The sequence below is a fragment of the Argiope bruennichi genome, chromosome 2, assembly GCF_947563725.1.
Source record: "Argiope bruennichi chromosome 2, qqArgBrue1.1, whole genome shotgun sequence".
Lineage (NCBI taxonomy): Eukaryota > Metazoa > Arthropoda > Arachnida > Araneae > Araneidae > Argiope > Argiope bruennichi.
The window spans coordinates 139,227,931-139,254,998 of NC_079152.1; the positions used below are offsets into that span (position 1 = coordinate 139,227,931).

The following is a 27,068-nucleotide window of genomic DNA, read 5'->3' on the forward strand; positions in this document are numbered from 1 at the left end:
TACCTTTTTTTGTATGATGCAAATGGTTTGTATTAACAAACAAAGTCTCAAACTGCGATGCAAAGAAGCGTTTCACTTTTAACTCTTTAGACTCCTTTCCAGATGATGCAACAATTTGACGACTTCCATAGTTAAAGTCGCAAATTGATTTTTTTGGAAAATAAATTCCTATATGTCTCAAAGCACTAGAGTAGGCCTCAGAAAAAAATGTGCTTTTCAAAGGGCACATTTCTTACGGATAAAGACAAGAATCAAATGAGCACGAAAATGGCGGATGTGCACATTAATAAGCCATTCACTTTCCAACGAATGAATCCGCGATTTTCAAAATCAGATTAATTACCGGCAACACCCCGAAAGAAGACATTTCAATTCCTAAGGCATGTGTGAAAAAACTGATTAAAAGAGCGCTGCCTTTTAAAGAGGGAATGACTGAGCAGACGCTAAAGAGCTGCAAATTCCTCTCAGATTATGTATGCAGCCGACGCTTCCGTGAATTGTCTCCGCATTCTCGTCCATTGTGTCGCTCTCGCTGTCATCACTCTCGCCGAGCGAAACCGGAACTGCATCTCATTAGCGACAAAAAGTCAGGATCCCGCTCACTTGTCTTTCCTCTTTTACCCGACTGCCACCATCACGCGTGTTTTTATTTCGTTGGTTCCACCCCACCCCGTATACTTGGAATACTATTCAAAGATTCAGTTCTCATTCCAAATCTTTATTTTCCTTCATTTACCTTTTTCAAATATTTATAATTTAAATTCCATTTTTAAATAATAGAAAAATATAATATTGATAGTATAATATTCGCATCACTGATTTCATAAATGTCCAATAATTTATTCAATCAACAGAATAAGTATTTGGCAATATGAGAAAATAATTATAAAAGTTAAAAAAAAAAAAAAACGATAACAGATTTTAAAGATTTAAAACTGCAAAATCGTAATTAAAGCAAAATTTTGTATTTTAAAGAGAATTAATAAGAAGAATCCTAACGAAATATATGAAGTTGAAATAAAAATAAATATATCTATTTTATAAAATAAAGGCAAGAAACCCGTCATTTCGATATTCATTCATATATGAATTATTTGTCTCGAGATAAAAATCATTGAAATGAAATAAAAAAAGGCAGACATGAAGATGCTTACCAGATTTTATTTTCTAAATTAATATAAAGATTATTTTTTCGCTGTTTAAAATTTTTACAATAACTAGCCAAAAGTTTAACTCATAAATAGATATTTATTCCAAAAATTTTATGCGCCGTCTCTTATCAGTTACTACTCTTTGAATGTTCATAAAAAGTATATGTATAATGAAAGAGTCCTCTAAAAAAATGAACATAACAAAAAGGAACAAATTCTATATAAAAACTAGAAAAGTACAATATCAACAGCATTTTTGAAATCAGACGACGAAATGAATTTTTAAAAAATAGCAATATGGTTGCACAGCATTACGTAAAATTGCATCATCGCTGGCGTTGAAAAAAATTTCATGAATGTCTTGTACAAGTACGTTTTCTTCATTTTTCATAAAACAAACAACTGGCATTTACCTTGAAAGCATGCAGACGAAAATAGGAATTGCCGATACTCTAATGAGAAATATTTCCAACAAAATAAGGAGCGCATGCAATTAGAATAATGGTATGCACTCTTACGTTCGTCGAGTAGATTCCCCTGCATTGATTTATCTGTCGTGAATGAACCACTTTTCAATGGATTTAGGTATTTTTTTATACCGCAAACAAAAAAATTTGTTGTTTGCAAAGCAAAATTGAAATAACTCTTATTCCTAACACAAAACACTACTTATAACGCAATAATTAATTTTAAAAGCATCCTGTATAGGCTAATACAAAAAGTGTCTAATTTTTGCTAGGTAAAAGACTGCCATTTAAAAATGTCAAACATATATTTTGAAAGTCAGGTTTCATTCCTTTACTAGCCGCCTTTGGCGACCAACCGGTTCGCCAATCTTAATGTTCGTTTAAATTTTAATAATCAAATATTTTACGCAATTCCTACTTTAATAGATTCTTCATCAAAATATTTTAAAACTTCAAATTTTGATAGTCATATAATTCACTCATAATATTATATTGGCCTTCAGTCATAACGTGATATGTATCTCTCTAATTTTCTGTTACCCCTCATAGAATTTATGCTTTAAATTAAAGTGTAAAGGATTAATCTGCAATTAATACAATAATATTTTTTACTGAAACAAAGCATTTTTTTTAATAATATGGTTACTGATAATAGAGTCACTGAGCGTTTAAACTTTATGGGCACTAAAGAATATCTTTCTTAATTTATATAATATCTCAAGAATTTGTCAACAAAATTTTCTGAGATTCATCATGAACGGATCGATTCATTAACAATGTTTAATTTTAAATGCATAAAACAGTAAGAAAATAAAATGGATCGTTTAAAATAATCGGTCGAAAACAGATTTAAAAAAACTACTTAAAAAACGATGTACTTAAAATTATAAGCATATACAAAAAATATATAAATACAATTTAATTACAAAAGCATGCAACTAACGTAAAAATAATTTAAATCAAGAATCATCCGTTGATAATATTGTGAACAATCAGAACACAATGCGCATGCGTGAATTTTGAACGCCAGTTACGGTAACGCAAATGCGTGAATTTTTCTACGCCAGTTGGGGTAACGCTATGCAGATCAGACATTTTTAATTTCCTTTATTCTGTTTAATTTTAATTCAAAAGTACTTCAGAATGAATCTGAAAGATCGATTCATTAACAATGTTTCATTTTAAATGCATCAAACATTCAGAAAATAAACAGAATCGTTTGAAATAATCAGCCGAAAAATCTTAAGCCTAGCCTCATTACTGGTGGGGGGGAAAAATGAACCCTTACTCATTTGGCGGTGGGGAAAATGAAAAGATTTTTTTGGCGGGAAAGTTAGTTTTTAATTAATAATTAAAAATCTAATTAAAATTTCAAAAAAAAGTGACCCCAGGTGCACATTTTCGACCTCCAAGCTATACATGTACCAAATTTGGTAGCTGTAGGTCAAATGGTCTTTTCTGTAGAGCGCCAACACACACACACACACACACACACACATTGAACTTCATATATAAGTATAGATAGATTACCCAACGTATCAAAAAAAAAAAAAAAAAAAAAAAAAAATCCCAAAACTACAAATTAACAGTTTATAGAAGATAAACATGCATACATAAAGATATTCACTTTTATAAACAAGCAGGAATGCGATTTAAAACGAAATAAACTATCTTATCTGTACTTTGGAAAGTGAGATTGTGCGCTTAGGAGTGATTTTTTTTTACATTTTTAATTAGAATTTTAATTACAAATTAGGCGAAATTTTGAAGATTTACCGTAATAGCATACGAAAAGATTACAGCAAAAAATAATTTTCATCATCGTAAAATTTAAAAAAAAAAAAAAAAAAATTCAGTTACCCCAATTTAGTTGTAGTATAATTATTTCATACAATTTAGTTGTAGTATATTTTTAATTCATTTTAAACTTATTTAAGCCTATTTTAAATCAATATATTTCTCTATTGAAGTGAAACTCCAATCGCGTTCATCCTTGATTACTCTTCCATTGTTGATAATAAGTAAGAAGTTACGGCTAATAATGAGTAGATTTCTATTTGAAATATGCTTTTCATACGTTTTTGAAATTTGTTATACTCACAATTAAGGTACAGTTTCACAAGTGCTACACCTGAAAGTAATATTGGACGCACAAAAATATATTATCATTCTTATTGCTTCCCCCCTCTCTCCTATAGCAGAATAACTAATGGTTATTCTGCGATGTTGTTGATGAAGCTGTAACCATTTCTAGGAATATAAACAGGCACTTAGATATAAGCATTTTTTAAAGATCTATATAATAATTTAACTTAATAAATTATATAAAATATAACAAGAGATAAAGTACCTTCCTCGTCTACTTAAATTATAATTAAAATGAGAATTTTCAGTACAACAAGCAATTTTGGAAACCTTCTCCATTTCTTTTTTGTGTAATTAATATTTAAAAAGAATGAAACAAAATTTAATTAAACATCGTGGATGGCAATTCAAATGCAAATAAATAAAACGATTTAAAGTATATAGAATTTGTTTAATCCGATAGGAGTGGCAATACTCATTTTTGCTATAAATGGAAATATACTTTTTGTTAAATAAAAAATGAGCCATTTCATAAATTGTGTCGATGCTTTTTCTGAAATGTCACGGTATTTGCTAGAAACCAATGAAAAAAAACCTAATCAACAGTTTAGATTCCTATCGAGTACAAACTAAATTTTAACTTTCAGTGTTATACGAACAGATTAGCATCTTTCTGCAGTGACAATAAAAAAGGACTGCATCTCAACAAGTATATTTTTAAGGATGGTATTTCACAGCAAAACTTCGGACAATTTCATACCTTAAGAATCTTTTCGCACAGATTCAAGTCCCTCAAAAATCTCTGCAAAAAAAAAAAAAAAAAAAATCGTAATTTTCTATCCACATTTTCAGCTTCCTCGGTTTTAAATTTTATTTATTTCCAACATTTTTCCAATCCGACAGAAGAGCTCCCAAACGATATCCTGGTTCAAGAGTCAATTCGAGTTCCATCCTGTGCCCTCCCCTCTCCTCCCCCTTATGATCAGGGTGAAAGATGCCCTCTGCTGGTGCGCTCACTGTTCCAGTAATCGTGATCACCGTGATTTGGCAACAGAATTCTGCGTGACTCACGCTCAGAGACAGCCACTATATTCACCCAACGCACGAACATAAGGTAACGCATGCGCCCGAGTCAGAATCATATATCGTTTTATTTATTTCACTCGATTGGACGCATTACATATTCATACCAGATTTTTACATTCGATTAAAACAATTCGATCCCTTTCAATACAAATATCTGAATAGATTTTAAAAATATACTACTGAAAATTCATACCGCTCCTGATGCCGATCAATAATTAGAGTCAAAACTGTGCATCAAATTTCGAATGCGTGATTTGTTACATTTTGAATTTAGTTCTACACATTTATATAAATAAACAAACCAAAAACTCAGTCGATTCCCTTCAGTAAATTTGATCTTGAGCTTGTGATAAAATAATTTTATTTTTAAGCTCTAAATAAAGTTAATAACTAAAAATACAATAAATTATATTGTGTGCGTGCGTGTGTGTGTGTGTGTGTGTGTGTATGCGCGTGCGTGTAGAACTTTTAGAACACTAATACTAAATTACACTTTCTATTATATGATTTTTCAATGTTCCCACACATCTCCCCTTCATTTAAAAATACAAAAGACTGTTCCACATCTGATTAGAAAGTGATTAAAAAAATCTATAAAAATGTTATGCCGGCACATCTGGAGATATGAATGACAGTCAAAAGAACGACGAAAATCGAGAAAAATTTGCCCTTAAGAATAAATAAATAAATTTTTTGCGCACAAAATGCACAGTAATGGAAAATAATTAAAAATATTTGAGTAAAAATTACCAAAATACGTTATCCTTTTGAAACAAAAATTCACTGGCCTGAAAAAACGTTTGAGGGGGAGAAAGGGGGGGGGGGATATATAGAATTTACGAAGAATTTTCAAAAAAAGTAAAAGCCCCCTCCCCCCAAAAAAAATACGGTATGAATGGCAGAATTATTATTGTACTTGCATTCTTAAAGTTCAGCACTTTTCAACTTTTTCATAAATATTTCTTTGATAAATTTTTTCTTTCATATAAAGTCTACTCAATAAAACACTATATCGAATTATAATTTTGAAATTAAAAGCTAGTTTTATTATTATTTATTTTTTTTGCATGTATAAAAATTAGAATTAAATGTTAAAGACAGAAATTAATGTTTAAAAAAACCTCACTTTGCCCCAAATAAATATTTATCCTTTTCTAAATTCCAGGGAAATACATTGGCAACTAAAAATTATCGATTTTTCAACGTCTACGGTAAGCTATTTCATCACCTCCGATTAGATCTGCTACCCCTTAATAATTGCAGAATATTAATAAACACTTTGATCACATAATGTGGTTTTAACAATCAAATCAATTACAAACCAGTTATTACTAATTAGGGGACGCAACTTCATGAAATGATTCCCAAGCCAAATACCGAAATAGCGCCTCTCTTCTTTTCTTTTAAAAAACTGAAATCATAATATCCCCCCCCGAAACAGAAATGTGGGTGAGATAGAAATGAAAATATATCAAATAATTATATATGCAATAATTTTCATTTAGCATGATCTAACCACCGACCAAATCATATTAAATATCTAATCAAATTAATTAAATAAACAACATAGAAATTGTAAAGGCAATTATTATCTATAAAAATATAATTAAAATGTATAAAAACCTTTGAAGTTATGTTTTAAAACGCAATGATCGACAATCGAAATGTAGGAAGAGAAATAAAGAGCTTTTAAGAACATCAACGTCAGGAGGCCCCAAGCCAACTTATTCCGCTTCTGACGTAATGAATGAAATGCATATGTTTTATATTTTTATTTTTAGTGCGTAAAAAAACTTTCTGTGCAATTTTAGCATAATTAAAAACTTTCAGAACGATTTTACTAAAAAGCTATATGGTTTTTGTGATGCATTTTAGATGAAAAAAAAAACCTATCTGTTTTTAATATTCATTGTACAATTATCCTTACTAACACTAACCGCGAAAGGTATGTGTTTGTGCTTGTTGTCTGTCCATCCGTCCGTTTGTGCATTGCAGACCAAATCACTTGATTTATCTCAGATATACTTTTTTGGGTGTAATGTATATTTCGGACAGAAACTTTAATAAGAATTTCGGTTATGAAAAGTTAAACAAATTCGGTGGTTGTGGTAATAACTTTTCAAAATGATATTCAGAAAAATAATTTTTAAATCATCCTGAAGTTCAAAAAAGTCTGAAGCCTTTTCAATGTCTCCATTTCAATGTATTTTTCCACAATTTTTAGAAAGCGTTTACAGCTATTTCTTGCCGACTTTCGACTTTTCTCGCATATCCGGATCTTTCCACCAAGACACGATATTCGTATGTATTATGGTATTTTTAAACACAGAGGTTTTTCGACTCCAGACGACAGTAAGGCAGGCCGATTCGAATGATTTTTTTCCCTCTTCGCCTTCTTTAGAACGTGCATTATCGTCTGGGCTAACAGGTTGTTGACGGAACCGCGGGAGACCTCAGGTCAATCAGGAGAGTCAATGGAGACAAATAGATCAACTGGTGGATTTTAAATGAAAACTACAACAATATGCAATTTTAAAAATGAAATTTAATTAATTTTTTAAATGCTTTCAATATACGATTTTTAAAAAAAACAGAAAAAATTGATAAAGATAAAAGTTTTTTTTTTTTTTTTCAGAAACAACAAAATATCATACAAAAGAATTTGAATATATATACATATATATATATAGGTACAAATATTATTTATTTTAAAAGACTTTTCCTTTTTGGATTTCAACTACATGCATCGCTTGAAAGGTAGAAAATTTTATTTAAATGAAAATATTTCAAATAAAATCAGAAACACTATAAAACTCATTGAAAGAACTGAAATCAAAATCATTTTTGAATAAAAGAATAATTTTAAAAAATTTCAGAGTGGTCATTTATTTTACCACTAAGCAATTATAAAAGCTAATTTTGGACATTATACAATCTAAAAAACAGAAAAAAAATATAAATAATTAAAATGCATTACACCCTAAATATAAATACCCTAAAATATATATCTAATTTTCATTAGATTTATATTTTATACATATACAATTTCGGAATAGATTTGAGGTACTCCAAAGTATTTTACATTAGAACTCATTTTCCCCCATCAGATATTTTTTATATTGACATACTTAGTTTTTCATTAACAAAGTCATTAAATTTTCCCCTTAGCCTTATTAAATTTTAGCATAAATAATTTGAAATAAAAATAGATCTACACAAATACCATAACTTAAATATAAATTTTAACATTAATTGGGAAGATACTTTCTCACTAGGCGAAGAAAAAAAAAACTATTTAGTTAACTGTTCAATTAAAATATTCATGTAACAACATAAAATTAAACAAAGAGCGATAAAACATTGCAAACGTTTTACTACTCTTTAATAATTTTCCAGAATACCTGCCACGATATTCATAAGAATATTTTAACTACAAAAGTCAAATTGTTTTAACATTATTCAATGGCAACACTACAAAAAAATACACTGCCATACGTTTGCCATGTTTTAATTGTAAAACAATGAAATGACAATTAAATTTGTTGCAAATAAAATAAGTCAAAAGGATCCCTGCTCTTTAAAGAAACATTCGGCGAAAGAATTATCCATTTCATTATCGAATATAAACATGCAGATGAACAATACTAAGTAACAGAATAAGAGCTCTATTTGGGCTATATTCACAGCTCTAATTGGGAAAAAAGGATGAATCACATTTCAGTAAATCATATATTTATATTCCTATTCGAGATAAAATCAAGGTATCATTTAAGAACTTTTTTCTCTTTAAAAGACTTTTTTTAATTCTAAAAAATATAAATAGTTAACTAATCATAAAAAAATTCAATGACAGTGAAAACAATGATAGTTGAAAAGAGCTATACCTTGCCGCTTTTGCAGTTCGAATGAGACAAGAAACTAATTCCAACCATTGGGCGATTTTCACCGAATGTAGACAGAACCTATCGCTTCAGAAACAAAAGGGAGGGGAAAAAAAAAAAGACCAGATCTCAGTGGCGATAGATGAAGCGTTAAAACGCAAAAAAGCAGTTGACCAGGAACAAGACGACACACATGTGACCTACAGAAAAAGATCCGGCTGCACGAAACTACCTGAATCGCATCCTGGTCCAACGTCCACTTGGACGTACGCAGAAATGGAACGCGCGCCGTGTTCTTTCTTTAGAGGCGCAAGTTATCTTTGATAAGAATGTTCGTAATTTAATCTTGACGGCAACTAGTCTAGCTGCGACCGCGCTGATTCCAATACAGTTTCTAATTGCTTATTTTGTGTTAACGAGTTCCAAACGATAGATTTAAAACGCTGTCTTTGAAATTTTGTTTAACAAATTTATGAACAGAAATCCATGACGGAATTGTAGACAAAAATGTGAAGTGTAATGTAAAATGATTTTCAAAAATAATATTTTTTGTTTGTTTGTTTTATGACAAAAAAAAAAAACTATTCAATTTTACAGTTTTTTTTTATTGTTCAAGATTAAAAAGAAAAGACATTATAGCATGCTCGATAGTTCATATCGATACTTACATTTCCATTCCGTAATATCGTAAATTGTAACAGAGAATCGATATAAATAATTCTCTTGGGCTTCTCCTAAAAAAATGCGGCATTTGGCAAAAAGACATTGGCAGCACCTACAGACGTGATCTGATGATGCCTCTTTCGAAATGTAAACAAAAACTAGTTTGGGTTGAAGTGTTATTTTGAATGTTTACCGTTATTACTTAAAATACGAATATCAGCCATGATGCATCATCAAAAAAATGAATCAATTGAAGAAAATTTTACAATGCGTTGAGGAAGAAGTAGAATGCTTAAGATCCAGTTCCTCGTTAAAGTCGAATTAAATACTTTCATGCTCACGAGACAACAAATTTAGATAGTTTATGGCTACAACCTATGTGCCATACAGAATGCTACATGCTACAGAATAAAAGATAGAATGAAATATAACCATTTTTTTCTAGAATTAGATATCAGCGCAATTAAATTCTTAAAGAGGATTGCAAGAAAATCATTTTATTCATTGATACTTTTTACTATGTAGACCATATAAAAATATAATTTGTGTAATTTTTTATATATTCCCTTCCCCCTCTACAGCAGCCAAAATATTTTCATACATTTTGATACCTTATTTGATGAAACTTAGCGATTGGAATTATATGTCTGATTGAAATAGTTAAAGAAATAAACGCTTGGGCATCCTAAAAACTTTTTTATGCTCCGGTTCATTAGAATCCTTATGACTACAGGCTACATATTGGCGCATACAATGCTACATTAGCCTTAGCATGTATGAGAGCAGAAATAAGTACGCCAAATGGCGCTTTGTTTAGGGTTTTATCTGTGTGTTACAGTAATCTCACCGACCCAAGAAGTATTAGAAAAGTACTGTGAACATGCCTATAACCCTTATGAGACAGCTCAGTATATAGTTTATATTGTTCTCTGTGACTGTTAAATTTTTTTTGAATGTTTGCCAGTTATTTAATAGAATTCTAACAGGCATCCATATATTGCTTATTTATGTAACAGCAAGAATATTATTAATCTGGAAATTGAGTCTATACTCTTCTCTTACACATTAGTAATTTTATTTATTTATTTATTTATTTATTTTGGATAATTTCAATTGCCTGTTGAATTTGTTTTCGTAAAAACTTTTTTAAACAAAACAAAATTGCCTTGAATTTATCTCAAATTTTGATATTTAAACGAATACATCAATTTTCCATCAAACGACTCTCAATAAAATTAATAATTTTTAGTCTCGTCATTTTTACTTCCGAATAACCGAAAAAGCATCATTCATTCATTTCTGATCTGCATATAACATGGAATTTAAATGAAATTAACTTCTAAGGGATTCATTAATAAAATTCAAAATTTCAACGCATTCCTTTCGATTATTCATCGCGAACTGTTTATTTTTATAAACTATTGAAGATTAAATTCTGATAAATGGTAAATTACAACTAAAACAATAATACTTTCACTAGAAGACCCATAAATTCTATCCTAAATTGAAGTGTTTCATTTTGGTTCCCTTTCATGAATATAATTTAAAAAATGATGAATAATTGTTAAATTAAATTGCTAAAAAATTTTCTAAAATTAAATAAAAAGGGAAAGAAGTAAACACTACAAATATCTTCAAAGGAAAAATGAACACAGAACGTTTTCTATTTTAATTTTTTCCCATACTTATTATCCCCAAGTATAATTAAACATGTTTTAATAATTTAAAGTATTTCACACATTCCGTAAATTTATCATAATCTTTATGCTTAAGTTTTTCTAAAATATAACTTATCATTGTTCATAAGCGGTTATATCCGAAAAATGACACCGCGAAAGATTATATTCGACGACTAAAGATGAGAAATCTGAGAAAAACAAAATTAATGACTTTTTAAAGAGTCTTTACTCAGCGAAACAAATTTATTCTTCAACTGAAAATATATTCAAAGTTTGTTTAACACAGGAGACATTCTCCATCATACGCCAAAATAGCAAAGGAAACGTACGGAATCACTTTTCAAATAAAATATATAAACCAAGAGGAGAACAACATCCGGCAGTTTGACAAATAAGTAAACAAAGGGTGAGCTGTGTGCCGTGCTATCATTTTTTCTAAAGGATTGATTACAGCCAGCAGTAATTGACCAAACCGGTTCGGTGGACTATCAATAAACAACGTATTATTCTTCTCTACTGCATGTTTTTAAGAAGGAGGAGGAACCTGTGCATTTCTATGCATGCAAATAATCTATACAACATTTTATTGATATTTTCAGACAAGGTAATTATGTTCTCTACGACCCTTAGATTGAGTTTGCAGTAAGATCCTACGAAATAATGATGAATTGTTGTGGGAAGGAGGATTTGTGTGTTGCAATGAAATGGTTATCATAAACATTTAATGTAAATGATACCAGAATCAAATTCTGTCATATTATTACTAGAATGCATTCTGCATTAGTCGAAAGACACACAAAATATAAATCTCTACTAAATAATAGAGATGAATGCGCAAATGTGTGTTGGCACCCTACAGGCTAGACCGTTTCTCTCATCTAGAGCCTCGAAGTGGGACACTGTAGAGATAAGCATGTATAAATTGGAGATATTTTTTTAAAAACTTTCATTCGAATAAGCTAAAAATGTATCTAAATGTTCCTATTTATCTGCAATCATTTCAGAAAATATTACAACACAAAAATTATTTATGCATCACCGTAAACCCCAAAAAAGCCCCTTTTAAACTGCATAATTTTTTTGCTTTTTTAATCTATTTTGAATTGAATACTAGCCTGCCTGCCCCTCTCTCTCTCTCTCTCTCTCTCTCTCTCTCTCTGAAGATTCAGCTATTTTCCCATGTTGTGTTTTTTCAGTATAAGGCATTGTTTTAATAAAATTTTTGAAATCTTCTTATATTTTCAATGAAGATGTAACTTCAAAATCAAATACTAGGGAAATATTTTTTTAAGTGCGGCCGTTTAAAACCTGCTGCTCTTTCCTGTGATATAACTGGATGTTTCAAGATATAGATAGAAATGTAGTTGAAAGCATAACAGAACGAACAGAACGGTGTGTAAGAAAAAAATCGAACTAAAATAGCATGAATTTCGTCAAAATTTGAAGGTAAACCATAATTCGCTGAGGGCAGACCACCCGGTCCAGTGAATCTTGTAATGATGAAGTTTAGTCTTTCTCAAAATATTTTTACCAAATTCAACAGAATACTTTGTTTAGTAAAAGTTAAAAATAAAGAAAACTGAACAGTTGATATCAGAAAGTATATGTGACAATTATCTATAAATATTCAAAGTTAACTATGATTCTATACACATAAAGAAATCGAAAAGTAAATCAGGTAATTTGTTTCCACTGAATAAATGTTGAGGTACCCTTTTAATGCCAAGTAAATGTTAAGTTCTCGTCTACTTTAAAAAAGCAGAAGTGGCTCCGCTTCCTTAACTATGGATTTTGTTTCAGTCACTTCCCTCTTCACAGTACGCGTCATCTATAATGCACACAATAGGTATCTTCCTCTGAAGCAAGTATCGCTTCTAACCGTAACGGAAAATGTCTGTCTGTCGGCATCTTACAGGCCAGACTGCCGGGGCCACCAGTCTAGAAGTGGAAAGCACGGACATTTTTTAAAAATTTATTTTCCCAATAGGCAATATTTTTAAAACATGCTTAAGGATTAACTTAGAAACTACTGAGTGACACTAGATAGCCTGTAAGATTCCATTTGGGAGATGTATACGACGCCCTACTAACAATTTATGAAAATCAAGAAATTGATAATTTAATAACAGCCAAGGCCTCGGATTTATCAAATTATGTTAAATAATTTAAGTCTTTGAGTACAATAGTTATCTGGTTTAAAATATTAAAGTGCGTTAATCCAATAAGAAAATTGATGCAAACAAAATATTTTGATCTAGAATCTATTCTTATTCTTTCACATAATTACAAAATATTTTTTTAAGAATCTGCGATTGGATAAAATCTTCAATGAAAATATTATTAATGCAGAACTGGCAACCGAAATCGATATTGAGGCTAATATTAAATCAAAAATAACAAGACACTGCACTGCGCAAGAAAAAGAAAAGGGAGGAAAGGGGTAAAAAAACTCCTCATGCGAAGAACGAGGTGGAACTGATCAAAGGTCCAGAAGAAAAATACTAAATAGATTTTAAATAAAAATCATAACCACTAAATACTCTTTTGGGCGCCATATTTGAACAAACTAATCACAAGAGTAATTATTTTCAATTCTTATATAATACTAGCAGACCCGGCCACGTGTTGCTGTGGCTAAGGTTTTTGTTATATTACATAGTAGTAAACTATTCAAGGGAAACGGTAGGAGAACACCAGTCGTGGGGACCACCATGCTTTTTTACACAGATGCCATTTGTAAATAAACATAGGGACCTCCATGATTGATTTTCTACTACCGTTGATATTGAGCAAAAATCAATACAAAAAAAATAAATTTAAATTTCTTTATTTTTTGTATTCAAGTTTGTAACAAATGAGTACATTACAAAGTTGTTAGTAAAAAACACGTAACACTTAAACTTATAAATGAGGTAGGTAGCGCAGATAGTTTTAAATCTTTGACAATAATGTTTATTATTTTGAATTATAAATACTTTTAATTTCAATTTAATTTAGCACTAATCGGTGCACAATACTTTTGGTTAACCTGTCTTTAGCTAACACAAATAGATTTGACGGTTTTCCTACACGTGAACATGCAACATATAGTTGCCCATGAGAAAAACATGGATTTTCCAAATTTAAACCACAAATGGACATTGTTTGGCCTTGAGACTTATTTATAGACATGGCAAAAGCTAAACGAATTGGAAACTGTAACCTTTTGAAGGGTATCGTAGATTCTGATGGTACCATCGGAACACGTGGCAACAGGACCACTTCTCCTTTAAACTTTCCAGTTAAAATGGTAGCTTCAAGTATATTTCCGGTGATCATTTTGATGACCAAACGCGTACCGTTGCATAATCGAGGTGGATTCAAATTACGCAGGAGAATAATAGGTGAACCAATCTTTAATCGAAGGTTATGTGGTGGCATTCCAGGTATATCTAGTGAATTTAAAAATTCAATTGGAAAATTTCACTATCATTTTCATCAACAACAGTATTGATTGATTTAAAAAACATCAGATCGCCTGGTAACAACTGTTGTATTTGGAAGTTAATTTCGTCAACATCAACATTTTTAGCTGCCAAAATAGCCCGATCACTGAGCCAGTTAGGATTCAAGTAATTACTCCGTATATCCGGAAAAATACTGTCAATTCATTTTTCAATTCATTCATTCATTCATTTTTTCCCTGAAGAACAGTGCAGAAATTGTCTGGCAGTTTAATGCATTGCGTATTTGGTTGCAGTTGTATTTTACCGTTCCCAATATCTAGTAATTGTTCAGAAAATATTTGTGCTGATGGATCATTTTGCAATTGTACGCGCATGTTTATGGCCAATCGAAGTGTTTCAACACTTCACCATAAGAATGATTGTTTTAAACATGCATTAATCTCATCCGCAAAAGTAGAGCGAAGTATAACCGGTAAGGTCTGACGGAAATCACCAGACAAAAGTAAGATAGCACAACCGAAAAGTTTATCATTGCCGTTTAAACAATTATTGAAAAAGTGTGAGAAGCTTTGTACCACTTTTTCATATATATATATATATATATATATTAATTAATTTTTGATCCTGAAGCCTTAAGTACCTCATAACCATCAAAATACATATATCATACAGTGTGATTTGATGTATAGCAAATATATAATACCATAACTATGTGATAATACTTACATGTATATACTTTATCCGTTGCAACGTATCAAATTTATTGTATGTATTAAAAAATAATTGTGGAAAATGATATCTTATTCCTGAGAAACGTTTTCGGATAGGATCATAAATAATTCGAACATTCGGATTCGAAACGTAATGCAAATGTGTGAGTTTTTCTACGCCAGTTCGGGTAATGCTATGCAGATTAGAAATTTTTAATTTCCTTTATTCTGTTTTATTTTAATTCAAAAGTACTTAAGAATGAATCTGAAAGATAGATTCATTAACAATGTTTAATTTTAAATGCATCAAACATTAAGAAAATAAATAGAATCGTTTCAAATAATCAGCCGAAAAATCTTAAGCCTAGCCTCATGACTGTTGGGGAAAAAAACTGAAGCCGTACTCATTTGGCGGTGGGGAAAATGAAGATTTTTTTGGCGGGAAAGTTAGTTTTTAATTAATAATTAAAATTCTAATTAAAAATTCAAAAAAAAAAGGCTATCCTATCTTTTAAGTTAGATCAAACTGCACACGGTGTGCAAATTTGATTAAAATCGGTTAAGTAGTTTAGGAGTCCATCGCGGATAAACAACGTGACACGTAACTTATATATATTAAGATATACGTTTCAAACTCCATGCCTAAAAAAACGCTACTAAAAATTAGACCTCTAAAAATTTGGAATAAATTTTAATTGATAGAAATTCTATGGACATATATATATTTTTTAGGATTAATAAAAGAAATTTTAGCAGTAACTGCGCTTTTGAGCAAAAAAAAAAAAAAAAAAAAGCCTAAGTAATGTACCAAATTTAACAACAAAATTTAATTGTGCTCTTAAGAATGTTGCCAACTATAGTAATAACTGTAGCAAGGGGTGACAGAAGTTTCTCTAAGTTAAGATTAATTAAGAGCTTTTATGTTGAACTCTCATGCAAAACTGTCTAAATGATTTGGCCGTTTTAGCGATTGATTATAAAATTGCTAATATATACATGTGACAGATAGATAAATAATTACATCAATTTAGTTGTCGTGCAATTTTATGAATTTTCACAATTTTTTCAAAACTGACATGGTTTTCATAGTTGTGACGGAATTTAAAGTTTCATCATCTATTTAGTCGCGTAATTGTATTCCATGATTGACAATTAAAGAAATATTCAGTTTATTATTTACATGACGAATAAGAAAATTACTGTGAAGGTTGAAGATAGACTACTCGGACAGTTATGTCCTTAATGGCAGTTTCATGTAGCGGGAAATTCACGTACACAAAACAGATGCAAGGCTATTATTAAAATAGCAGGACTTCGATGCCGCCCGATTTGATGCTTATAACAGGGTGCGCAGTGAGAAACGCATGCAAAAATTAAGCACTTTTTAAGCACCTTAGTGAAAAAAATTAAGTACGTTTGCACATGCATAGGTACATAAACCCACGTATCTTCTACGCATAGTATTTTTTCATGTTACATAATAAATTATAGTTTTTATAGAAAAAATTTTTAAAATTATTTTTGAAAGTTTTAAATATGTATTTTTAAAATTTTAATCTTTGACAACAAACTACTTTTTATATTTTAATCCAAATATTCTAATATGATACGGCAAATTCTAAAAATGGTTATGAGGTTGAATCTAACCTCATCACTTATTTAGCCACGCAACATTATCTTTAAGTAATACAAGGAAATTCTGAAAATTTGAGTTATGAGCAAACTGAATAGAATCAGTATCCGAGATATTAAATTTGGATTAGATTTTTAATCGATGATGACTTAAATAATCGGTAAAGTAAATACGTAATGGAAAAAATGGGGATGAAATTATTTGCACAAATCATTGGAGAAAGGGGCCTCTATCCATTAACGTCTATGTTAATTGCTAGCACACATTATTAATCAGTTAGGAATTTCGAATTAGTCAAGAAAACGAATATCAGATAACGCTGATAGAGTTTTATGACTTAATTTAAGCTCAGAACGAAAAAAAAAAAAAAAAAAATACAATAAAATAATTTGTATGTCTTTATGTGTAAGTTTTAAAAAAATTCACTTATAAGAAGTAACTGACTCTTTTTTTTCCTAATCTTAAAATCCTCAACTCAAAATTTAAAATTAAAATGACAAAAATCTGACATAATTATCTGATATTGACAAATTTAATTGAATGAACTTATACATACCGCTTTTATTTTTATAAAAAACTAGAATATATAAATATTTATAAGAACAGAAATAATAAGCAGAAAAACAAAAAAAGCTGTAGATAAACATTATTATTACAGCTAACTTTAAATTTAGTTTTTTTTTAAATTTCTCTCTGGCAATTTTAGATTTATACCCCGTAAAAGTTTCTCACAATTATTACTTTCTCGTATATGTAGTATAGAGAAAGTATAGTAATTGTGAAAAAAATTCGAATTCGAGATGTTAACAAATCTCCGCATTTAGACCTCCCTGAGTTCTAAAAACCTATCTATCTGTCTATTACAAATACTTTCAAAAACGCTTTGAGCTAGACGGCTGAAACTTGGTATACGATCTTTACACCAAATTTGCGGATTTCTATCAAATTTTGAGTGAAATCCGTTCTATGGAAGTCCGTCTGTTCGAATCTTTGTTAATGCGATCACTGAAAATTGAAGAGAACTATATAGATTAGATTCAGTACACAGGTTTAACATCTATAGTGTAGACACATGTCAAAGTTTGAGAAAAAAGCAACGGGTTGACTGTCTATCGGTTTATACTTTCAGAAACATGTTAACGCAATAATTCAAAAACACGTCTTAAATATATCAAATTAAGAATGGGATTTTGTAATACAAATGCAATTTTGTGTCAAATTTTTGCTTCAATCGATTGAGAAAAATGCGTCTAGAGCACTAATTCCATTTTTTGATATTTCCCAACTGTTTATTGCACGCCAATGCCATGTAGGGCGTTCTCTGCCAGGACAAGTTTATTAGAGAGTGTGCGAGAAAGGTTTGGGTTTTTCTTTTCATGTTATTTAGGGTATGACGGTTTTTCAAACCCGGTTTTTTTAAGTAAATTTGTCACATCTGAAAACCGGTTTTCCGGAATGCCTGGATATTCCAATTCTTCAATATATATCGGTTGGGACCGATTTGTCTAGCAGCTGGGGGCTTAAGGCGACGAGATGCGAAGAATTTATAAATAAGAGTAGGTATATTTGAATTTCTGTTAAATGAAGTAAAAAATTTGAACACTGGAATAAGTTTGAAATTATTATATGCTTTAGGAGAACGAATTCAAGAAAGTAGAATTAGCGACTCTTTTGCTGTATTCGCACACTTCTAGTTCAACGAAGAAATCTAGTGTACTTTCTTTAGTTTCAAAAACCGAAATTATTAAGTTATCTGGAAAAATATTGTCTAGAATATTTCCAAATTCTTATGCGGAAACCGATTCGGATGAAAAGCAAATCGAAAAATTACTCGTCAGAGTAATGCTTTTTTAAAAGAAGCCATGGAAAAATCAATTCATAAGTCTCTCGGAGACCCTGAAGAAAAACTTGCAAATCCAAAGACACTGAAAGCTGAATTTTCATTATTTGAGGCCACGAAAAAAAAAAAAGAACAAAAATCTTAGATTTGTTATTTGATGCCATGAAAACTATAAAACCAAGCTCAGTAGTTAGTGACGAGTATTTTCAATTTCAGGCAATACTGTATCCAAAATTAGACTTAGCTTTGGAACTTAGCCACCGTTCAGTCGATATTTTATATTTTTTTAAATCCTATTTTCTTAGGAGAAATTAAAATTAGTGAAACCAATATAAATATTACTCAAAATTTTTGTTTAAGTTTTTGTTATTTTGTGTAAATAATATATATGTGTAATCTTTAATTTTATTGAATTTGACATTGATTTTATTTTTTGTTATTTTATATAATTAATATTTTCCCCTTTTCTATTTTTTTGACAAAAATTCGAAAACCGGCTAAAACCGGGTTCTTTGGAAATATGGAATTCGAAAACCGGTTTTTCAAAAAGTCGGTTTTTGTATAAACCCTAATGTTATTGCACTTTGCTAAGAGTGAAAAATCCTTTGTTTTCGTTAGCTTTTTGAGACAACTCTTTAATTTCTCGTGCCAAGTCAGAAATTTCTTTTTCTAAGTACCTTTTTTTTTACATATATTCCAAAGAGCAAGTACATTGTATAGTACATAGTACATTTTATTCATAGAGAGCAAAATAAAAATATTTCACATGAAAAAAAGGAATTATTCAAAAATGCAGATGTATTTGTAAGAAATGTCATACGTCTGAATTTATTTTGAGTCAAATTGTTGAAATAAATATTATATACATTTTGCAAATCCACAGCTTATGCAAAACAAAACCGTTAATTTTATTATTCTTTTCTTTTTGAACAAAACACACTGCGTTTTCTCAGAAATGTCCATGTATCTTTCAGTTTACCTTTCCTGCAACTTTTGAAAACTTAACTCGCATTTCCTATGACATAGTCTGCTGTGTATAGTATATGTGGATTGAAAAATATATTCAAGAGAAAGTCTGCAATATCAATTTTCTAGAAGATAATTTGCAATAGTTTAAGTGACATTTAAAAAGCACACCACAAAAGAAATGTTATGGCTTTAAACTAAAATTTCAATGCACTGGATTTTACGCAACGTAATTACGTGCCTCAATAAATACCAATTCAATATCGCACAGTAAAATCCTTTTCGTAGGTCGTTCAAAAGATCGCCTCAAAACAGCATATAAATGCGAACAATGATCTAATTTAGCATGACTTCATGGTAATCAGAACAAAAAAGTCTAAATATCATATATATTGTGAGTGTGCGTTTAGAATAGTTTCTCTCGTTTTCGATGCATTTTACGCATCAAACACATCTTATTTTTTGTCAGTTGGAGCCAACCTGCTTATTCTTTAAAAACCCGTAAGGTTAAACATGAAGTTACCAGATAGGATTACAATAAATTCTTCTCTATCTAAAATACTAAAGAAGCTCGGTTTGCAACATGTTTGATACATTTAGTTCGTATTTCGTCTCTTTGGAATAAACATTTCAATAAACACCGATTCCCACTGTTGAAGTGAGAAAAAGCAAATTAAGCATTATCTTAACACTAGTTGAAACTCCTGGATCCCTACCCAGAATGATCCCCTTTCAAGTGTTTTCGTCCTTGATACATCCCATAAACAAAGAATTTCGATTTATCGTATTCAGTGTCTGTGTGTGTGTGTGGGTGGGGGGGGGGCGTTTGCGGGAATAAATATTTTCTTTGGACTTTCGAGAAAATTAAGCACTTTTAAGCACTTTTTTTCCCCGAAATTAAGCACTTGTTTTTCCGAAATTAAGCACTTTTAAGGTGCTTAAAATTCAAATTTAAGGACTTCTCATGACGCTACGCACCCAGTATAAATATTTTATTGAGGGAATCATGAAGTTTGCACCAAAGATTTACTTAAAATGAAGAACAATCAGGCGAACCAATTGCTCGCCAAAAGCAGGTAGCATTCAATAGGCAGTGACTGGGAAAAAAAAAGAAATTCCATCAAATCTTAAACAATTTGGATTCCCGAGACTTAAGCTGGAGGCACATCCTAAATTTTCATTTTGTTTTCATCTTAATTCTTGACATGTCGAAGAAAAACAGAAATAAATAGTAAAAAAAAAAAAAAAAAAAAAAAATGCCCAAGTTCAAACACACACAAAAAAAGATGCTTTTTTTTTTTGTTTTTAAATGGCAATAAGCATGTAATATTTACATTGCAGAGTTCCATTCTAATAACTAATCTACAAAATGCAGAACTGGTAAATTAAAGTTTCATAAACATTTGTATCTGCTATACGTAATAAAATTTCTGCAACAAATTCATAGCCACATGTAATGTAAAATTACTATTCGTTTAATTTTGAAAAATTATTTAATTGAAATGAAGTCAAAAAATGGGTTAAGAAATGCCATAGCCAAAACTGAAAACACAAATAAATCTTAGCGCTTAAGAAAAAATAAATACATTTTTTTTAAATTAAAAAAAAAAATCATGCAAAGTGATTCTATAAATGATTTTCTACTATTAACTGCTTTAAAAAAATCGATGCAAACAACTAATTTTGTCAAAAAAGAATAAAGAACTAAAAAGGAGCTTTCGCAGCTGCAGAATTAATGCGGAATTTCAATTATTGTGTGATGAAAGCACCGATATATTTGCAAATGACGAAATCAAGTTTTTTGCAATGCAGGTAAATCTGAAAACCGTAAACAAGAGCATCATCTGAAAATCAGCGAAATGACTACAACAGAGCGAACGGCGATTCTACATTTGAGCAGACTGAAAAATCGATAAAAATCTTCCAAGAATAAATGGATCATCATGTGTTCCTTGGAATAAAATAAGAAAAGGAAACAACCCGGCCATTCAGGAGGCAGCCAGCGCCCTCGGGCGGCAGCCGAGAGAACTTTAAAGGCCATTCATCCGCATTTGGAGTGAATGGAAATACTCATTTCATCTGACAACAGACGACACCCAGAATCAGAGGCTAAGACCAGTTTTCGCTCATCCCAGGATTTAGGCCTAAGTAATTTCTCCAGATTTCCGATATATGTTTCGAAACATATCGCACGCTTGAGTGTTATTTCACTTGCAACAAAGAATTCTTTACAATTTAGAAACGGTAAAAATAAACAATTCATTAGCAAACAATAAAGCATTCAACATAATAATTCTGTCATATTCTTTTTTACTTTTCCGTGCAAGAAGAGTAAGTATTATAATCGTCAAAAAAGATCTTTCCAAGTCCGAAAAATACATTATTTGGAATTATACATGTCTACGAAAAGGATCATTCAAAAAGTAGGTGCTGAAAGGATGAAATTTTGTGAATGGTTTTTGCATCAAATATATAGAAGTATATATATAGAAATATATATACAAAATTCTAATGAATTTTGAACAAAATCCATTCTCAAGAAGTCAAGCAGCTGACCGGGTGCAAATGAACACGATGATTACAAAATGCAAAGAGCTATATACATAGAATTTGGTACGCAGACTTAAAACCCAAAATGTAAATTCTTATCAAATTTTTGAAACCATTGGCCATCTGTCAGTCAGTACTTTCGTACGCATGTAAACGCAATACAAACTTTTGACAGTAATTGTAATTCTATGCCATGCAGGTAAACTTTCGACAATTTTCGCATGCACGTCAATTTTTACATGCATTTTGACAACTTTCACATGCAACAATTGTAATTATACGTCAGAGCTTGGTTTTAATCGGTTAAAAAGGCGTTTACAATGCAAATTTGATTTTCTGGTACTTGTGTACTAATTATATGAAAGGATTAATGACCGAAAAACGCCATACGAAGGATTCAGTAAAAATGCTAGATTTACGCCAAAAATCCATATTTCATTGCTATTGTTCGCCAATGCCATTCGCGCCCTCACTCAACATCCACCATTTTATCCGGGAATAAAGAAGAAGGGTTTACTGCTTCTAGTTTATTCTCACATACATAAAGTTACGATATTGAATGAGTTGTAAGAAAATAGGAATTTCCACACACTTTTCGACGCAGTTCATGTTAAAATCCGTTATTTATTTAAAATTTGAACTGAAATATCAAACTTTAGGTATTTCATTTCAACAACCGAATTAAAGATTAAATCAGTGATTTCTAAACTGTGGTTTGCGAGTCCATTTTTGGTGAGTTGCGACGAGTCTTGAATTAATCTATCCTTATTTATGCAAGAATGTGATGTCGGCTTAAAATCTTCACGTTTTATTAGAGATAACAAGATTATATTTAATAAAAAATATCTTTCGCCTCAGAAGTTCTTTTCTGGCTAAAAAAAACATAAGTGGATCGTTGGAGATTAAAACTGAATCTGCTGACAATGAAGTGGGTCGGTTTCTAAGAAGTGAGTCGCAATGTTTATATGAAAAGTTTGGGAACCCTTAGACTAAATCATTTGCAAAAAGATGGAATGTAACAAATTTTAACACGGGTTTATAGAAATCTTGTATTTTAGAAAGCATCCGAAATACAATTCAGAAGAAAAAAGATTAAAATAGTAATTAGAAAGAATGAAAGATGTTCCATACGTTTGTTTTTAACTAGGGATTAAGATTCAATGGGAACTCTGGATACTTTTTCTGGAGAGTGCAATCAAAGTGAGAATGTTTGTATTTTTTTAATTCTTGCTTTTAAAAGCCGAAATTCATTAAATAGGTAGAGGAGGCAGCAGAAACTTTTATGTCCCCACACCATTTCACATAATGCTTTCCGTATTCGATGGTAGGAGGTATTGTTGCCTTCCTCTTCGCTTAATATTTCCATAAAGCTAGCTTTTAAAATATTTAATTTCCGCAAACTAAGCAAAATACAATACAAAAATCTTCGGATTATGTTTAATGAACATAAAAATTCGCTTAACCATTTTAGATTTTTAAATCGAAAATTTGTAATATAGCTTTGTGATGCAGATTGTAGACATTTAATTTTAACAACTGCTATTCTCGACTTTTTTTTAATTTAACTAATTTAAAATATTGCCCAACCATTGAATTACTTCCGATTTTTATCAACATCAATATCAACTTGTTACAACTATTTCAATGAAATTCATTTCAAACAAATATTTCTTTTTAAAAAAATGCAAAATATGAATTTTATAAATTAAAATACCGACCAAAATAACTCAATTCCATCAAATTATAAAACTAACTTTTCAAATAATGCGAATTTAAAAAATTTGCTAGCATAATGGCAAACGTTAACGTCATATTCTATATTAAAGGTGCTAAGTAAAGTGATTCATTTTCATAAAGCAAAAATTTATTTTTATGCATTGGGAATGACCCTCGGGGGGGCACCTCGAAATGAGGATGAGATGCTTCCGGCATGGTGGTTGGATCTCGCCACCCTGGAGGGTACACTAATAGGTGGGGGATCTGGCTCCCCCCATCGATGACGGGACGTACTTCCTTCGGGGAGGGTTGTACCGTGGCCGGTGACGGCCCTTAGGACTCAACCACAGTTCCCGCCAATTGCTGTTGCGGCGGTCCGGTCATTCAGTTTTATGGTTTAAATCCGTGTGCCTTAGGGCGGGTCGGAGAGTTAGAAGGTTGACTTATGCATTGGGAATTCCAGTATGCATTCATTAAGGAGAGATAATTAAGAGGAGAAAATACCGAAGCATAATATCTTCGCGTCCCGCTCCTCGGCACAAATTGAAAATAATAATAACATCAAACACCAGGAACCATAATCACCAGGATTTTGCAATAAATGTTAAAGGCTTCCATGGATCAAATGGGGGGGGGGGATTTTTGTAACACTGTCTATCCGTAAACTCTAAAATGCACAGAGCAAGATGGACGGAATCTGATGAACATTTCTACATCAGAATTTTAAGTCTCTTTCAAATTTTTGTACCAAATCCGCCTAAGAGGTGAATGTCCGTCTCTAATGGCACCAGTCAACTACTTTCTTCATTTAATATTGTTCCCTGCTTCCACAAATTTCTTGATTTCTATTAATTGACAGGCATAATGGCGGTTTTCAAAGCTGACCATAAAATCATGTCAACAAAATGGTATCTAAAAAGCATACTGGATTTTCTTCACTATACTATGAGGTACAAAACGTTCACATGCATGCCAGAGAATCAAAATTTCACTCATTCAGCACTCATGGGGTTCATGTCTTGCCCAAGGTCACCACTTTTTAAGTGGAAGGAACGAGGGAATAATACCTAAAAGGAACAACTCCCACTGGTTTTTAAATCGATCAAAACAAAACTGTGCAATCGAACGACGATGAACGCGTGATTGTAAAATGTATTCAAAACTCATACCCACCTTTTATTTTTCTCTATTTTGAAATGGTTTTTGTTTTCGCAAAATTGTCTTAAGAAAAAAAAAATAGAAAACATTCATGATCTTTTTTTTTAAAAAAATGAATTAAAATTGTTTTAAGAATGACTTTTATTGAAAAACTAAAAAACTTATTGATTGATAGGTTAGAGTTTTATAGTGCAAAAAGCCAACTTGACCATGCTGCCCCAACAGTTTACATCTTAAGAGAGTCACATTTTTAAGTAAAACTCCAAAATGTAATGGACATAAAACAAGTTAAGTGTCAGGAATAACATAAATGCTACAAAACAGATCAGAAGAATTAACAGGGCCTTTCATTATCTTTAGGACTTCACTTATAATCGGAAACGAAACTTAAAAAAAAAAGATGATCGAAATATTTAATATATTTAATAAAAACAATTTTATTAGTGTGCAATAAAGTCTTTTTTTTTTTTTTTTTTTTAATTTTGATTATTTCGAACTTGACTCTGGAACAAGAACCAACCTGATTTAGCAAAAATAATTATGGAAGATTTCTAAACAGGAAATATGACATTTATGTCATATTACCTATCTTTCCATTGTACCATATTACGCATTATAGATTATCTATAAATGCGTGGTATTAAGTGCTCATGGATTTCCACTAAGAAAGCGGCCAATTATTCCTTTAATTTGGAAAATTTGGCTGAATGTGCTGAAACGGACAGGGTCATGCAGTTCTCTTCATTAAAGGAGCTTGTTCATCTGCGCCACACTTATGGTATTAAAATATTTACAGTATATTATATAAGGGTTCATATATATATAAGGGTCTTAAGGGTTCATTCCCCAATTATTTTCTGAATGCTTTTTGCGATGTTTGGTTAACTAAAGATTCTGATCAATGGCCTCAGGTTGGTCAGTTAAATTATAGAAAACGAACGAGAAAAGAGCTCTTTTAGTAGAATGTTACGTCGCCGATTCTACTAAAAGTGTTAACTTTATCAGTGATCTACACTGAGGTGATACTTCCTAATGACATGTCGGACCGCCTTTTGCCTTTGACGAAGTACAGCAACTCGACGTGGAATGAGCTCAACAAGTCGTTGGAATTCCTCTACAGTAATACTGAACTGAGCTACCTCTACAAACGTTCATAATTGCAAAAGTGTTGCCGGGGCAGGATTTTGTGCACGAACTGACTTCTCGATTATGTCCCATAAATATTTGATAGGACTAATGTCGTGTGATCTAGGTGGCCAAATCATTCACTAAAATTGTTCAAAATGCTCTTCAAATGAATCGCGAACAGTTGTGACCAGGTAATATGGCGCTTTGTTATCCATAAAATCCTATCGTTGTTTGAATACAAGAAGTCCGTGAATGGCTGCAAATAGTCTGTAAGTAACTGAATATAAACATTTCCAGTCAAGGATCGGCTCAACTCGATCAGATGACCCAGTCTATTCCCTGTAAAAACAGCCTACACCATTATGGAATTATCATCAGCTTGCATAGTGCCTTGTTGGCAACTTGGGTCCATGGCTTAATTGTGTCTGCGCCACATTCGAATCTTATCACCAGCTCTTATCAATTGAAATCACGATTCATCTGACCAAGCCAAGGTTTTCCCATCGTCTAAAGTCCAAACGACATGGTCACGAGCCCAGAAGAGGCGCTGAAGGACATTTCATTCTGTTAGTAAAGGCATTCGAGTTGATCTTATGCTGCCATAGTTCATTAAAGCCAAATTTCGACGCACTGTTCTAACACTCATGTGCTGGATAACTCTCGACTCTCATTGACGATCGATCAAAACGAAATTATTGGACACTATTTAAGTATCGATAAAAAATCGACTTCAATCCACCAGCTGCGTCTCATTCGAATTACTGTGAGAGGCTGCAGTCAAATCAATGAAGTTTCACCTGCACAAAGCGGTGAAAAAGACACTGCATAAGTTAGAGGAATTTTCGACCACTGATAGCAAACACTGCCGATGGGGATTCAGAAGTTCCTCCTTTGGGATGTATTGGTTAG

General features: G+C 31.3%; 1 protein-coding gene across 2 annotated transcripts in view; it reads right to left on the reverse strand.

Annotated features, from left to right (window-relative positions):
* The window catches only part of LOC129990071 (probable ribonuclease ZC3H12B), an 84,815-nt gene that overhangs the window by 40,354 nt on the left and 17,393 nt on the right, over positions 1-27,068 (reverse strand). The window contains exon 1 of one of the 2 annotated variants that reach the window (XM_056098124.1): positions 8,674-8,819. The exons of the other annotated variant lie outside the window; for it this stretch is intronic. Within the exon in view, the coding sequence (XP_055954099.1) occupies positions 8,674-8,721 (48 nt within the window). The 5' untranslated portion in view covers positions 8,722-8,819. Of the gene's footprint in view, positions 1-8,673; positions 8,820-27,068 lie in introns of those variants that run through there. 2 annotated transcript variants of the gene reach the window in all.